We start from the raw sequence: 18,264 nt of genomic DNA, 5'->3' as shown, positions 1-18,264 counted from the left end.
CCTGTCAATAGGGAATAAAAACTTGTTTATCTCTTTGAATTAAGGGTATTTTTCTGACCTCACTGGCAGATATTTGTTCTTTTTTAATTGTTTCTTTTGTTCTTGTTTAATCATATATATAAATATATATATATATACTTTTTTTCTAGAAAACTAGACTTCTCATGTACCCCAATTTAAGACTTTTTAGACATTTGCACTAGTCAACAAGACAAAAATTCTAAGGAACAGCATCACTTTTGTAGTGTGATCAGAAAGAAAGCTACTTACATATTCCAGCTATTCTGTAAAAAGTAATGGAAGTTGTATTTTCAAACTTTCAAGGCTGACTAATACAACTCATTGTCTGCTCATTTACATTTACAGAACATATTGCCATATTAATTCCCTTTCATTTCTTCCTTCAGTTTTCTTTACTTGGTCTTTAAAAGGTCTTTAAAAGTCTTAATTTACCTTTTAAAAACCTGCAGAAACCCTGACCGACCTGGACAGGTTATGTAACGTCTTCATCCTCATCCTAAATTTGACCCTGAGCAGTTCTGGTTAATAACAGTTGAGAACAACTAATATAAACTGTAAATGAATACCTTTTAGAGCTTATCTGTGCCATTTCCTTTTTTATAACAAAAATTCTACAAATATTTTCCATTGCTGTTGTTATGCATCCCGATCAGGAACCAGACCTTTCTCCTCATACCGGTGTTTTTGCATTGTAAATTGAGAACGATCGGTATGCGAACCCTTAAAAGTATGAATCATCTCAAACAAACACATCAGATTTGGCATTTAAACTCAGTGCATCTCTCTAGAAGACAGACGTAGTATTGAGACCGTACTGAACAGGAATGAATGGAATGTAAAACAGCGCCTCTTCATTTAAGGGGCCCTGCTCAAAACAAAGATTTACTACATTTGTAAGCACCATGTAAACATTAACAACATGTCTGCAGCCAGAAAGCCATGTTTTACCAGTTTAAAGCAGCGTTTGGACATCTATTAATGTCTTTAAATTTGTTTTAGATCCCCAGTGATAACCTTTGACCTCGAGTCTTCAGCTCTAACGTCAATATAACTCAAGCCACAGAGTTCACAGTGGATTTTAAAGCAATAGTTGCCTAGAAATGAACATTTGTTCGTCATTTACACTACCAGTCAAAAGTTTTTGAACTGTAAGATTTTTAATGTCTTTTTAAAGAAGCCTCTTCTGCTCACCAAGCCTGCATTTATTTGGTCCAAGATACAGCAAAAGCGGTAATATTGTGAAATATTTTTACTATGTAAAAGAACTGCGTGCTATTTGAATATATTTTATTTATTCCAATGATCAAAGCTAAATTTTCAGCATCATTACTCCAGTCTTCAGTGTCACATGGTCCTTCAGAAATCATTCTAATATGCTGATTTTCTGTTCAATAAACATTTTCAGGATTTTTTGATTCATTCATTTTTTTCTTTAGGAAAGAAATGATAGAAATGAATACTCATATTTATCAAGGATGCTTTAAATTGATCAAAAGTGATGATGAAGACATTTATAATGTTACAAAAGATTTCTGTTTCAGATAAATGCTGTTTTTCTGAACTTTCCATTCATTGAAGAAACCACAAAAAAATCTATTCAACTGTTTTCAACAACAATAATAATAATAATAAATGTTTTTGAGGAGCAAATCAGAATATTACAATGATTTCTGAATGATCATGTGACTGGAGCAGTGATGCTATAAAAACAGCTTTGACGTTACTGGAAAAAAAATACATTTTAAAAATATATTCCGATAGAAACCAGTTATTTTAAATAGTAAAAATATTTCAAAATTTGACGGTTACTTTGCATCAAATAAATGCAGGCTTGGTGAGCAGAAACATTAAAAGTCTTACTGTTCAAAAACTTTTGACTGGTGATGTTTGTCATTGTTAAACCTGTATTGTTTACTTTATTCCATGAATCACAATAGGAGATGTCAGAGTTTCGAATGAATATGCATGCAATATGACAACTACCGGAAAATAACAGTTCCTTCAGAATAAATTATGCTCAAATTTTCCAATCTAGCTCTTCTGGCTCAAGTTGTCTTGCTTAGTGGACTTTGAATGCCTCTGTATTGCTTGAGTGAGTGCGTGAGACTGCGGGTGTTGGGTTGAATTTTCAGTGTCGGGTTTTCCTCCCGAAGGCGCACAGGCAGTGTCCCGTAACACTCAGTCCACTCACCCTGAACTATCTCTATGCCTGCTACTGTCTCCATGTCCCCCTTCACACAGAAGCTGTGGAGAGGAACACTTTCAATGGAGGTGTAGGAAAACTTATCCCTTCTCTCTGCCCTCCCCCAGTGCCTTTACATAACAGAACTTCCATCTTTCCATCAGCCCACCTCGCTTTGTCTCGTTTTGGCTTTTCTTTTGACTCTCACTCTCTCTTTCCTTCGTACTCCACTTTGCCACTTTTCTCACGAGTCTAACAAAAGCAGGGACAGTTCCCTGTCTAAATGGGGCACATCTCCCAGTCCTGACGGATGCCTCTAGAACACCCTTGTCCAAACAGAAGCCTTTGAACGCAGCCTCCGTCTCCATGGCGGTCACTCGCGGTGTCAAAGTCTTCAGCTTCAGTGTGTGGGCCAAACGCGGGGCAAATGTTGCCTAAATGTAGACGGACACTTTAGCCGAGAGGCACCTTTTTAGATGTTATCATCATGAAAGGGAGGATTACTTGTCTTTTTTCTTGGAGCAGGAGAAGAAGGGAAGAGGGTATGCGACTCCATCTATCTCTGGAGGCCCCTAGCTTTGAAAATCAGTAAACATTATAATCCAAGCTTCAGATGAGCCGCCTCCTGAGTTTTCAGTTTAGACAAAGAGTAAAAGAAAAAGGAGAGATTATAAAAAGGGAAGACGAGGCCATTTGTAGGTTGTTAGTGTGTTACTGTACATTAGCAGAATGAATGTGACCCTTTGATATCCTTTTTCAGGCATCATCGCTTACACCGAGTATCTCTTTCTGCTCTGCATTCTGACAAGTGAGTATGACCTCTATCTCTCCATCTTTTCTCTCTCCGTCTCCCTCCCTTAACCTTTTATTCTTATCCCAAGCTTTATTTTTCTCTGCCCATCTCTTTTGAAATCAGCGCACTATGCGCCTATCCTATTTTAAACATGAATCAAAGATCGCTCTGGTCCTTGGATGTTTTACGTCTGTAGTGTGGCTCAGACCTCAGACAAGGCCCACCCAGACTCTCACCCTCACCAAAAAAGTTTCTCTGAAGCCACATTTTACTCACTGCACATTTAAAGTTTTAGATTTCATGCCAAAGGAAGATTTTGCTGCTCAGAGGTTTAAAGCTTAGAGAGTTCTTGGTTAAATATCAAATGTTTCTCATGAAATTCTTTGGATGAAATATAAATAGTTGACAAATAGGCAGTCAAAATGCTTATTTTGTAAAAGATCATTTTTGGAGAAGAAATGCATATATTTATGTAGTGTGCAGTCTGATCTTTGAGAAAATATAAAGGCTCACTAACTTCATCAAGTCTTTCATTGTTTTTTTTAACATTCTTACTGAACTGTACCATTAATTTGTCCTATAGTGTGATAGCAAAAATTACCCTGCTGCCTTAAAATTTTAAGTTCAGTCAATTAAAATAAGTTTAGTCAACTTGAAATGTTAAGTTGTACTAAGTAACTACTTAGATATTTGTGTTTGCTAAACTTAACAGATGGGTAAGTAACCCAGCTGCCTTAAAATTTTAAGTTGATTCAACTCAAATGTAAGTTGTCACTTAGTATAATTTAACATTTCAAGTTATTTTCTTTGAGTTGACTGAACTTAAAATTTTAAGGCAGCCAGGTTACAAATTATTTTAAGTTGACTCAACAAATTGTTTTTTTACAGTTATAATTTATAATTACATCATTTTTTCCCCATGACTTGTTGGACAATTTCAAGACAAACTTTGACAGCAAGACCAACTTTGTTGTCATCCGTTCAAAACTGCCGAAAATGAAACCGTTTTAAGATGAGAGATATTTCTATTTCCCCTATTGCAATACTCAACTGTTTTCTTAAAGGGGTCATCGGACGCCCATTTTCCACAAGTTGATATTATTCCTTAGGGTCTTAATAAGAAGTCTATAATATACTTTGGTTAAAAATTCTCAACGGTAGTGTAAAACAACATTTTTACCTTGTCAAAATGAGCTCTGCAAAAAGCAACCCATTCTGATGGATTGCTCCTTTAAATGCAAATGAGCTCTGCTCGCCCCGCCCCTCTCTTCTCTCTGTGGATTCATAAAAAAAACCCTTATACTCACTTCTGCTGTAAGTGAAGCTGGATCACGAATGATTTGCACGAACATAGACACATTTATGTAGATCGGGAGGTGCATTCCCTTCACAAACAAACGTAATCCACTGCATCTTCAGCGGCTCAGATGTCGGGAGTAAGTGACGACCACTATGTTCATTATTACAACCAGCAACACAACACCTCAATCGTTTAACCTGATATATTTTTGTCTAACTTACATCCCTGCTCCGGCATCGAAACAATGGAGGCCAGACTGTTACAGCTGATTTAGGGTTGAACCACTGATGTCACATGGACTATTTTAACAATGTCCTTACTATCTTTTTGGGCCTTGAACATGTCAGTTGAGTTGCTGTGTATGCAGAGTCAGAAAGCTTTCTGATTTAATAAAAAAATATCTTAATTTGTGTTACAAGATGAATAAAGGCCTTATGGGTTTGGAATGACATGATGGTGAGTAATTAATGACAGAATTTTCATTTTTGGGTGAACTATCCCTTTAACTTTGTACGTTTAAAAATGGATAAAGTATTTCTATTTTTCAAAATTATTTTTCACACCACAAAATTAATCAGTGAAATCAAAATAATTAATTTTTGGTGGTGGAGAAAAAAAACTTAAAAGGAATGTTGATCACTTACAGTGTCAAAACATTTTCCCTTATGCAAATAGGAAGTTTCATGTACATTTTCCATCTAGACACCAAAGAGAGAAATGTTGCGTTACACTACCTGTATAGAGATATGAATGAATGTGGAAAGCATAGCCCAGATATTTTAGTGATGGAAGCATTTGCGAGAAATATTAGTTCCCATTAAAATCACAGACTTTGGAATCTTGGCAATTTTTATGCCTAGAAGCACAGGTTGTTACATTTTTGAGATTTCTTCCGAAACGTGTGAGATAACTCTTTATCTCAAGATAAAACATCTGTGAAGCAGGAGACCTCATCAAATGTCTTCATTTATTTTCCATTCACTGTTTGGAGGAATAACTGAGATGTTTCGTAGATCTAATTTATGATTACCATTCATACAGTGTTGTCTATGGCAGTTTGACTAAGCTAGTCTTAAAAGTCTTAAAGAAGCTGTAACACAGAAACGCACTGCCTAACATGCTCTCTTCTGCTGTTGCTTAGGCAACATAACAAAGCGAAGACATGTGGCTCTTGATGGGTTCAAAAACACCTGAAGAGAGTGATGAAAGGAAAAGTGGTGAAAGCAAGTGTATTGCAAGTTCTTGGGGTGATAACACAAGTTCTTAGAAATCTGGGCCTCGCGTCTGATCTGATCATTGCTTTAGCCACCTAGTGGCTTAATGTTTAATAATGGTTTACCAGATTGACTGCAAAATTAATACAGCTGAGGTCAAAAGTTTACATACACCAAATGTTGATTATTATACCAAAATAAGAGGGATCATACAAAATGCATGTTATTTTTTATTTAGTACTGACCTATAATAGGATATTTCACATAAAAGTAGTACATATGCTTGATTCTTAATACTGCTGTTACCATTGCATTTTACATTTTGTATGATCCCTCTTATTTTGGTAAAATAATTAACATTTTGCAGATTCTGCAAGGTGACCTCACCTGTACATGTTGACCTCAACTGTACACATTGCATCGTTTTATTAATTTGTGCTACAGCTTATTATAATATAACATTCTTTTCATATCTATTCTTTAGAGCCTCATGCAGGCTTCAAGATTGCTTTTAACATGTTTGATGCTGACGGTAACCAGATGGTGGATAAACGGGAATTTCTCGTGGTAAGTTAACAAATTGTTGATGCTGGCCTTTGATGTTTGTTTTTTAAAAATAATTATTCAACTCACCATTATTTATTTGCTTTATTTCTTTTTATAGCTGCAAGAAATCTTCCGAAAGAAAAATGAGAAAGGAAGAAAGGGAGATGCTGAAAAGTCTGCTCAACTGGTAAGGATATCAGTATCGTTGTTGTAACAATATTCTAAGCTGGTTTTGAGTCCTAGTTCTCCAAAATAGTACATTTTAAATTATAATTCTGTATAAAAATGATAATTTAACACATTTGCACATTTAATCAAAAAAATTATGTTAAATTTTGATTTAGATGTCTCCAAAATTCTAAACTCGTAGAAAGTAAACCTCCTGAGCTTGATGGTCAACATTTCTGATTATTTTTCCTCCTGTCACTGTACCTTTTGTTAGGGGGGAAAAATTAGTGGTTCATAATCTATTTTGTTTTCTGTTTATAGAAAGTCTCATAAATAGTATATTTAAATGCTAATAATTAGGTCTGGTCTCTCTTTGGTGCATTTTTATGTTGTCACAAAGGGTTTTTAAAAGTATAGTTAAGGGACAGTGGGGACGAAAGTAACACGGGACAAAAGTAACAAAGCTATTTTCTCAGAGCCCGGACAAAATTGGTTTTCCAAGATATGACAGCACGCAGCCCTTGATGGGGCTGAAGAAATGTCATGTGATTTCATTATTGTTTCCCCGCGGTTAGGTCCAGAAAGCAGTTTTCGAGTACAATAAGTAAATTATGGCAACAGTAATTTTTTTCAAATTAGCTGTTGTGTTTCTCGTTTCATGTGTCACAGTAATAATCAATCTGCATGTTATTTAGTGCTGTAATACATCCTGAAGTTTAGCTTTTCAGAGTTTTTTAGTATAGAAGTAAATTGGATTTTAATGTCAGGAGTTCCTGTCGTGACGAAAGTAATATTTGTTACTTTTGTCCCCCTACAGTGACAACAAGTGTTTCTTTTGTCCCGCAGCATGCTAATTTGGTGACTTTCTGTGTCTTGCATCATTTATTAAAACATTTATCATAAATGTTTATGTTGTATTATACCAAAAGAATATGCCAAGAGTGAGAGTCAGAAAGACAGACAGAGGTTTAATTCAGCCACATAATCATGAGAGGGCATTTCTGTCAGGAATATCAGTCTCAGGGTTGTTGCTACATGGCATTTACCTTAGTCATAATTAGGTTTCCACCTCCACCTATGAATTTGCAGTGTTTCCTGATGTTTTTATGCACATTTTGAATTTATGCATCCAAACAACTGGATGGAAACATACATTTAAAAGGAACATGTAATAATTTTTTGCAAAGATTAAGGACAAAATATGTTTGCAGTTACATATTAACAAGGTCATAGTCATGTATAGTTAATAAAACAAAAGTAACACAAAAAATCTAGCTTTTATTGTTGTGTTACTTTTGACCCACCTGTGTGTTACTTTCGTCCGAACCAATGGGGTCGAAAGTAACAATGTGCATCTTATGTTCAAACTGAAAATATACTAAAGTATATCTGAATTTTTACAAAATACCACCTGGTATTAATAGACCACACTTCTGAGTTATAGGCCACAGCAAAAATATATCTCTGTCAACAACTTTATCTGTTCAAATTATGTTTTTCTGAAAAATGGTTCTTTCGTCCCCCCTCTCCCCTACTGTATATGGCTTTATAAAGCTTGTAATTCGTTATGCCAAATCTGTAGTTGTAAATATTGTCTGAACTGCCTGACTTTTTTGTAGCTGATAAGTGGTACATACTGAAGAAGAGTTTGATCTAAAATCCAAAGTTAGCTTTAGGTATTTCCACTATCTCCCATAACCTGTTTCTGCAGAGCCATGAAAATAAGAGGATTTCATGAGATAAACAGGGTTCAAGGGGTTTATGGCATTAACTTGCAATACAGCCTCTGTGTCTCTCCATTTACAACTTTCTCTGTTTTTTTATCAGTGTGATTAAGGATTCTTATTTAAAATCATGTCTGTTTTGTTATTTTTCTGTGGAAAGGGAAATGGATATTTTAGCATGACATGATAAAGTTCTTTATGTTTTGTCCCATGGCAACCAGTATGACGGGCGGAATATTTCTAGTGTTATTTTAAATGCTGCCAATGATTCATGTCGATGCTTGGGATAAAATGTTGCCATGTTGTGAAAACTTAATCAGAGATATTGTAAAGAGATCATATACTTTGTGTAAAAGTCTTTCAACACATCATTACTAAATTATATCATGTCCTGCATAAGATATATAAGGGGTGACATCCGTTCACACTAACTTAAACAGCGCTCTATGAAAGAACTTGGAGTGAGATAGTGGTATGGTAACATGTAATTAGTGGTGTTTGCGTAAGTATTTGTTTTGCTCATACTTGGGGTTAGTAATGCAACCCTAACCTAAGTATTAAACTTTGGCATGTTTATATATATATGTGGGATGCTCAAAATCCCCCATATATATTCTAAAAACATCTTTGGCCATGCACTGTAAATGTACTCTAGTCTTATATCTGGTATTTGTTTTACCTGGATGCATAACCCTTCTTATCTCATTGACATGTCCAGTTTCTCAAGGGCTGTCTGAGAGGGAGCCAGTGGCGTCATCCCCTCTTGGAAGCTTGCGAAAGTGTGCCAACTGTCCTGTGGTTAAACCACTTTCTACTCTTTGCATGTTTAACCTGTCTTTGTCCATCTTTTCTTATGTGGTTCTCTCCTTCCTCTCCTCTTCCGCATGCTGTGACCTCTCCTCTCGTCTGTGTGTAGAGTATGCAGCTCTATGGATATCAGGTTGCCCCCGTAAACAGCGTATGTATCACCCCGCGGCCCTCTGACCTGTGAACTATAACCTCTGTGTGAATCTTGAAATCATGGCAGGAATGATGGGAGAATGAGAGAGATCTGCAGATGACTGAATGAAAATGTGGAGGGAGGTGGAGTGGACCTCAGAGGTCAGAGAGCATGTGGGTGTTTTGCCACAATCAGTCTAATTTGATTATTATTGATTTTAGTTGCTTTAACCACAACGCGTCAGTTACAAACTTCATCAGTGGGCTATAAAGAACAGGTCTTGGTAAGAATAGGTGGAGTTGGTGGTGGAAAATGTGTTTTCTATTGAGCCAGCTCTGGAGTCTTTCACATTCACTTATTAAATCACTTACATTACATCTCTCTTGTTCACTGAAACCTGAAGGAAAAGAAAGATTACAAATGAGATGTTGAGGTTGTTTCTTCTACACAGCAGTGAGATTAAATGGACATTTAAAAAGTTAGAGATTTCAATATAAACTCAAATATTTTCTCAACTCTTTGAAGACCACATTAATGGAGTTATGCAATTATTATACACACTGCTATTCCATTTGGAGTCAATAAGATTTAAATTATTACTTAATACTTTATTCAGCATTGATGCATTAAATTGATCAAATGTGACCCTGGACCGCAAAACCAGGCATAAGCGTCTTTTTTTTTTAAAATTGAGAGTTATACAACATCTTAAAGCTGAATAAATAACTTTCCATTGGTGTTTGTTATGATAGGACAATATTTGAAAATCTGGAAGCTGAGGGTGCAAAAAAATCAAAATACTAAGAAAATCGGCAAGAGAAAAAGTTGTCCAAATGAAGTTCTTAGCAATGCAAATTACTTATCAAAAATTACATTTTGATATATTTATGGTAGGAAATTTACAAAGTATCTTAATGGAACATTTCCTTTACTTTACTTTGATTTTTGGCATAAAAGAAAAATCTGCAATTTTGACCCATACAATGTATTGTTGGCTATTGCTACACATATACCCAGGCGACTTATGACTGGTTTTGTGGTCCAGGGTCACAAATTTGACAGTAAAGACATTAATAATGTTACAAAAGATTTCTAATGGAAATAATTGTTGTTCTTTTAAACTTTATATTCCTCAAAGAATCATACAATAAGTTATCGCACAAAGTAGCACAATCATGTGGCACTGAAGACTGAAAATTCAACTTTGCCATCACAGTGATATGTAATATTTAAAGGGGTCATCGGATACAAAATTCACTTTTACATGTTGTTTGAACAAAAATGTGTGTTGGCAGTGTGTGTACACAGCTGTCATTTAATGATAAAAATCCACCCAGTGCTTTTGTAAAAATCCCCAATAATAATCACTTTTCACACAGATCAGACTGTTCTGAGATTCCTGGCAGAATGACATACAGGCCACTCCCACGATTGTTGACTGACACGACCGTCTTACCTTAGACCCACCCTGAGTGAGCTGTGAACTGTCCACCATTGTTTCGACGCCAGAGCAGGGGTAGAAAAGAATGTCTCCGATTGAGCGATTGAGGTGTTTTGTTGTCAAATGTAATAATGAACATAGCAGTCGTCATTTACTCCCGACATCTGAGCCACTGAAGACGCAGAGGATTAACATTACTTTTGTTTTTGAAGGGAATGCACCGATCCCCGATCTGCCTAAATGTGTCTGTGTTCACACGAATCATTTGTGATCCAGCTTCACCTACAGAAGTTAGTATAAGGGTTTTTTTAATGAATCTTTGCAAATCAGCTTTCCTAATAATGTGCTAGTTAGCAAGTTTCGCGGCTAAAGTAAACATTACGGCTCGTCACCCCACGAAAGAGAGGGGTGGGGTGAGCAGAGCTCATTAGCATTTAAAGGGACATGCACCAAAACGGCCCACTGTGAACAGAGTTGTTTTTTACAAGGTAAAAAGGGTGTTGTTTTATACTACTATTGAGATATTTTAACAAAAGTATGTTATAGACTTTTGATTAAGACCCTAAAGAATCATACTAACTTGAGGAAAATGGGCATTCGATGACCCCTTTACAAATATTAAAATAGAAAGCAGGTATTTTAAATACCTGTCATAATATTTTACAATATAACTGATTTTTTGATCAAATAAATGCAGCCTTGGTTAAAAAATTAGTTCACTTCCAGAATAAAAATTTCTTGATGATTTACCCTATGTCATCCAAGATTTTCATGTCTTTCTTTTTTCAGTCGAAAAAAAAAAATATGTTTTTTGAAGAAACATTCCAGGATTTTTCTCCATATGGTGGATTTCAATGGGGATCAGCGGGTTGAACGTTCACCGAGTGCATTTCAGTGCAGCTTCAAAGGGCTCTAAACGATTCCAGCCAAGGAATAATGGTCTTATCTAGGTCATTTAAAAAAAAAATAATAATAATAATAATAATAAACATTTATATACTTTTTAACCACAAATTCTCATCTTGCACTAGCTTGGCGATGCACGTCCATGCATTACGTAATCACATTGGAAGGGTTAGTTCTTGGTTAGTTCTTCATCTGTGTACCCATCTCCAACTCATTTTCTCCTCCAACTTCAAAATCGTCCTGACATCACTGTTTTACCTATTTACTGTAAAGGGTGTTTGACTTTCTTTGAACGTTCGCTTTGTAAACACTGGGTCAGTACTACCGTCTACGTCATGCGTGACCTTCCAAAGTGACTACTTAATGTGTGAAGTTGAGCTAGTGCAAGATGAGCATTTATGGTTAAAAGTATATACATTTTCTTTTTTTTTTTTTCTTTTTTTTTTTTTGAAAATGACCTAGAAAAACTATTATTCCTCGCCTGGAATGACCTAGAAAAACTATTTGGATTCAACTTGCCTGGGATCATGTAGAGCCCTTAATGAAAAAAACTGAAAACAAGAGAAAATGTAAATATACTAAAAGTGTATTTTATTTTTACAGTTTGGACCTTCAACTTGTTGGCTTCTATTGAAGTCCACTCTGTATTTCCATGAAAGCCCTCCTGAACTAGTTTTCCTATAATGAAAAAAACTGAAAACAAGAGAAAATGTAAATATACTAAAAGTGTATTTTATTTTATATTGAATTCATTGAATTATTGAATTCACGCGCTGCTATGTTGTGAAGCGCGTACGCAGTCATAATTTTTAATTATGCAATAGTTCAGAATCAGTTATTCTGCTTACGTCATGGTTACTCTGTGTCTATCGCAAGAAAAAATCCACTTTGCATTCCAAAAAGCCCTTTCTTCTGCCAGTATATTGCTCAAGTCTATTAGTGTCTGGAAAGAACATGAAGTCATATGCATCTAAAAACAAACCTGAAACTATTCATAGACTGAACCAGTCGTAATCAACTGAATACAGTGAGTGAATGATGACACATATGAGTCGTACCACCTGGTATATTAATATATATACTGATAAAACCTTTCAATCTTGGTTAATCTCCCAGATTTTTTTTTTAAATTGACCACTCACATCATATAACCACATACAGTTAGCATTTGGCTAACATCAACAAGTCCTCTCTCCTAATCTTCATATTAATCTTTCATACAGTATATTTAATTGATTTAGCTTGATAAATTTGCAATATGTTTTTCATGGGACTGAGAGACCACTCGACACATCCTCTTATTAACCGTATCTGTCGAAGCTAACATGATAACAGCTTTCCATCTCATGCTAACCCCTCTGCAGGTGCTAAAAAAAGAGAGTCAGGAGTTTGTGCCCAGGAGCTACTGGGACATGCTGAGACGTGGCGCGAGCCAAGCCCTGTTTTCTGACCTGGCAGAGGTACAGCCATAGCCCTCTGTCCTCCTGTCCATCCCATGTTGTTATTTGTCCCTAGCCATCCTTAACACAGTGCTCTCACCTGGAAAAGGTACATCGTAACTGTCATTTCTCCTTTCGGTTTAAGCATCTTAACCTGATTTCCGCCTTAATTCTATAACATCATTGTCATTTAATGACCTACAAATTTATTTTTTTAGTTTCATCCCTCTTTTCTTATGTATTTTATCAACTGTTGATCAGCTGTTGATCTAGTAATTCTGTTTAGATGCTTTACTCAAAACAGCTGTATACTGTATTTGCCTTAAAACAAAAAGACACAATTGTTTTAGATTATAAAAAAGCTTGTTTCTGCCTCAGAGTGAAAAATAGAAACTTCATTGGGATAAAGCTGCAAATTACAAAAAAAAGTCACAATTATGAAAAATAGCATTACAAATACAAATGTGTGTGTGTGTGTGTGTGTGTGTATCTATCAGTGTTAATTTAACATTATATACTTTTATAGTTTATAATTATATTAGCTTGTATTTTGTATTATCTTTATAAATTTTATTGTGTTATATATATGTGTGTGTCTGTGTGTTTGTTTATTATTTGTTATTTATCAATAACCATTAAATATTAATATTTGTTATTATATATTCTTATTTATACTGCTGTCAAATTGATAAAATTGCATCATATTTATTTATTTATTTATTTTTAGCACCGTCAAATCGATTAATCGCATCCAATTTATTTATTTATTTATTTTAGTGCTGTCAAATTGATTAATCACGTCCAGTTCATTTATTTATTTATACTGATGTCAAATCGATAAAATTGCATCATATTTATTTATTTATTTATTTTTATCACTGTCAAAATGACTAATCGCATCCAATTTATTTATTTTAGTGTCGTCGAATTGATTAATCACGTCCAGTTCATTTATTTATTTATTTATACTGTTGTCAAATCAATAAAATTGTATCCTATTTTTTTAAGCGCTATCAAATCGATTAATCACATCCAGTTTATTTATTTATTTATTTTAGTGCTGTCAAATTTATTTATTTGTTTATACTGTTGTCGAACCAATAAAAATTTCATCCTATTTATTTATTTATTTTTAGTACTGTCTAATCAATTAAGCGCATCCAATTTATTTATTTTAGTGCTGTCAAATTGATTAATCACATCCAAATTATTTATTTATTTATTTATTTTAGCACTGTCAAATCAATTAACCACATCCAATTTATCTATTTATTTATTTTTAATGCTGTCAAATTTATTAATCACATACTATTTATTTATTTTTAGTGCTGACAAATCGATTAATCACATCTTATTTATTTATTTATTTATTTATTTTTAGTGCTGTCAAATCGATTAATCACATCCAATTTATGTATTTATTTATTTTTAGTGCTGTCAAATTTATTAATCACATACTATTTATTTATTTTTAGTGCTGACAAATCGATTAATCACATCTTATTTATTTATTTATTTATTTATTTTTAGTGCTGACAAATCGATTAATCACATCTTATTTATTTATTTATTTATTTATTTTTAGTGCTGTCAAATTGATTAATCACATCCTGTTTGTTTATTTATTTATTGTGCTGTCAAAACGATTAATCGCATCCTGTTTATTTATTTTATTTCTGTCAAATCATTTAATCGCATCCTATTTGTTTATTTTTAGAGCTGTCAAATTGATTAATTACATCCAATTTATTTATTTATAGTGCTGTTAAATCAATTGATCGTATTTAACTTATTTGCTGTCAAATCGATTAATCGCGATTAATCACATCCAAAATAAAAGTTTGTTTACATAATATATGTGTGTGCACTGTATATACTTATATGTGACCCTGGATCACAAAACCAGTCATAAGGGTAATTTTTTCAAAATTGAGATTTATGTATCATATAAAAGCTGGATAAATAAGCTTTTCATTGATGTATAGTTTGTTAGGATAGGATAATATTTGCCGAGATACAACTATTTAAATATCAGAAATCTGAGGGTGCAAAAAAAAATCAAAATATTTAGAAAATTGCCTTTAAAGTTCTTCAAATAATGTTCTTAACAATGTATATGACTACTCAGAAATTAAGTTTTCATACATTTACAATAGGAATTTTACAAAATATCTTCATGGAACATGATCTTTACTTAATTTCCTAATGATTTTTGCCATAAAAGAAAAATCAATCAATTTGACCCATACAGTGTATTTTTGGCTATTGCTACAAATAAACCCCAGTGACTTAAGACTGGTTTTGTGGTCCAGGGTCACATATGTATATATAAATGCACACACATACATGCATGTATTTAAGAAATATATGTAGTATATATTTATATAAATATTTCCTAAAGAGGATGTTTTGATACTTTACCAGGAAACAAGACAAAGACAGGTTTAGTGTCATGTTTAGTATGCTTTATATGTTTAATATGCTTCATATTTTTACAGAGATTTTTGCAGAAAAGTGTTGGCTTTGTTAATGCTTCATCATTAATGTTTTTGTGATTCAATCATATCAGTGTCTGTGTTTAGTTGTTGTTCTGATATTTTGCGTGTACAATCTTTGTGTTGAACCGACTGCGAGTGATAACAACATAATACCGTAAAAGCTGTCAGCTGCCGGGCACATTAAAGGCTTTTGTTTGTACACCGAATATGTCAGAATATGTCTGCTCGTCCTGATGCTGTGTTTGTGTTCTAATGGCTAATAGAGGGCGTCTGTAGGAAGCAGTAGTTTAATGATTGTGGAGAGCTGTGTGCAGATGCCCTGTATTTACTTAGTCTGTTATTCACAATGAAAGGGTAATTTCAGCTTGGCTTCCTCAGATGACACAGCAGTTAGACAGGTCTGTTTGTCTGAGTTGACAACTGCAGGGTACTAGACATTGTGTATTTGTGGGCTAAAGGGTGCATGCTAGCATGTGTGGAAGTGTGATTGGGGTTACTCATCTTAGAAGCCGACAGCGGTAATCACTGTTTTTACCGCTGTTTTTAGATCAAAGAGTAAAACGCTTCAGGCGATGTCTAAGTCATACTGTGGGCCTGGCTGTGGCGTTACATGGAATGATGACCTCACATTAATGGTTTCCTGTAACCACAGTGTTGTGATGTCACACTTCCAGCAGATTGATGATGAAACAGTGAAATGGGAAAAACAAATGTTTTAGATCAGGGGTGCCCAAACTTGGTCCTGAAGGGCCCATGTCCTGCAGGAGGACAAGTTGGAGTTTAGCTAATTTCTAGTATGCCTATTAAGAGCTTGATTAGCTGGTTCAGGTGTGTTTAATTGGGGTTGAAGCTAAACTCTGCAGGACACCGGCCCTCCAGGACCGTGTTTGGACAATAAAAGACAGATTCATGACTCATGGCTCATTCTGCTCATATTTATGACCATCAGAGGGCAAAGTAATGGAGGTGAATACAAAAACACATGAAGATGATACCAGTAAAAATTTTGATATTTGGGTTTGGTCCATAGCAGGTCTCAGAAAACATTTTTACAGATCTAAAGTTAGCACAGACTCTACCAAAATATAACAATACTGATAAAATGAAAAAAATAAAAATAAAAAATAAATAAATAATTATTATTTTAGTTATTGTTTTAGTTCAGTTTTTTTCTAATATTGTGTTTTCGTATATATAATGTTCTTCCAAATCTAACATTTGTGAACATGTATATATTTAATTTACACTGGAAAAAAAATTGTGTAAGATAACTTTTAATCAGTTTTCACTCAGAAATTGCTAGTAATTTATTTTAATTTCAGTTATATTTTTAGTTCAGGTTTTTTTTGTTTTTTTTTTCAATATTGTATTTTAATTTATAAAATAAATATATTTAGTATATATAATATTCTACCAAATCTAACATTTACGAATATGTATATATTTAATTTACACTTGAAAAATGTCTATTTTTGCTATTGCTATTTATTTTTATTTTAGTTAACAAAAAACTAAATTTGTTGAGTCAGCTTAAAATAATTTGTTACCCTGCTGTCTTAAAATTTTAAGTTCAGTCAATTCAAATAAGTTTAGTCAACTTCAAATGTTAAGTTGTACTAAGTGACAACTTAGATATTTGTGTTTGTTAAGGTACGCAAGGTACGTAACCCACCTGCCTTAAAAATTTTAGTTAAAAATTTTAGTTGTCACTTAGTACAATTTAACATTTCAAGTTGAATAAATGTTTTTTTAATTGACTGAACTTAAAATTTTAAGGCAGCCAGGTAACAAATTATTTTGACTCAACAAATTGTTTTTTTACAGTGTAGTTTTAGTTAAGTGTTTTCCTAATATTGTATTGTAGTATATAAAATAAATATATATAGTATGTGTATGTAATATTCTACCAAATCTAACATTTGCAAACATGTATATATTTAATCTACACTGAAGAAAATAAAGGTGTAGGATTTACTTTCACTCAGGAATTGCTAGTAATTTATTTTTTATTTTAGTTATACTTTTAGTTCAGTTTATTTTTACAATATTGTGTTTTAGTATATATATATATATAAACAAAAAAATAAATAAATAATAATAATTAGTATATATAATATTCCAGATCTAACATTTGCGAACATACATATTTAATTTTAAAAAGTGTAAGATTTACTTTAAATCAGTTTTAACTCAGAAATTGCTAGTAATTTAATTTCATTATGTTTATAGTTTTATTTTTAACTTTTTAGTACATAAAATAAATATATTTATTATATATAATATTCTACCAAACATTTAATTCTACACTGAAGAAAGTGTAGAATTCACAAATGATTACACAACAGAACAAACAGCAAGTAACTCATTGAATTAAATGTGAAATTTTTACGTTTTCTTATACTTAATAATTTTTTGTTTTATTTACAAATATGTAAAATCATTTTTGACAGTGAGCAATCCATCTCTGTATATTGTTGCTATGGATTTTGCCAGTGATGGTCATAAATATATGAACTTTTAAGTTTAAATGTTGTAGTATGCACTCAAAAATGCAAAGCACACACAAATATTGGGTGAAATAGTGTGTTTTAATTAGGTGGAACTGCTTTTTTCAATCCTTGTCAGTACCGAATTAAATATGTATTTATAATCTGCAAAATTTCCATTTGACATTCGACTTGGAGAAGCCTATTTATGAATGAATGAATAAAAAGTATTCCCCTTATTTATCACATTTGTGGTTTTGTATCTGACAATTGTTACAGGCTTCGCTACTCTTGGGATCAGAAGTTAACATTTCCACCCTGTGTTTTACAGTTTTACAGCCACCGTTTTACAATTTTGTCTTATTTTAATACCATGTTAATAAAGCACCAAACATCTGCGAGACGTGTTTATGTGGCTAGTAAAAAAAGAATGATTCTTTCTCTCTTTATAACTTTCCACTGATTGTATCTCCATGGATAGGATTTTAAGCTAGAGGTACAGCAGTGGCATGGACTTGCATTCTGGCTCGCTTTATTGCACAGAGGCCCGTAACCAGGGAAAAAGAGTTTCGTGTTCAGCCTGGTTTTACCTGGTCTAAGCATGAT

The 18,264-nt window shown here is 33.5% G+C and overlaps 1 protein-coding gene across 3 annotated transcripts in view; it reads left to right on the top strand.

Annotated features, from left to right (window-relative positions):
* The window catches only part of micu3a (mitochondrial calcium uptake family, member 3a), a 36,316-nt gene that overhangs the window by 8,449 nt on the left and 9,603 nt on the right, over positions 1-18,264 (top strand). Inside the window, exons 5-9 of one of the 3 annotated variants that reach the window (XM_051114512.1) lie at positions 2,964-3,011; positions 5,995-6,077; positions 6,175-6,243; positions 8,865-8,906; positions 12,600-12,695. In XM_051114512.1, the coding sequence (XP_050970469.1) occupies positions 2,964-3,011; positions 5,995-6,077; positions 6,175-6,243; positions 8,865-8,906; positions 12,600-12,695 (338 nt within the window). The remainder of the gene's footprint in view (positions 1-2,963; positions 3,012-5,994; positions 6,078-6,174; positions 6,244-8,864; positions 8,907-12,599; positions 12,696-18,264) is intronic. The other 2 variants (XM_051114519.1, XM_051114529.1) reach the window with 2 other exon arrangements.

The sequence above is a fragment of the Labeo rohita genome, chromosome 1 (genome assembly GCF_022985175.1).
Source record: "Labeo rohita strain BAU-BD-2019 chromosome 1, IGBB_LRoh.1.0, whole genome shotgun sequence".
NCBI lineage: Eukaryota > Metazoa > Chordata > Actinopteri > Cypriniformes > Cyprinidae > Labeo > Labeo rohita.
This window is presented reverse-complemented; position numbering and strand designations above follow the sequence as displayed.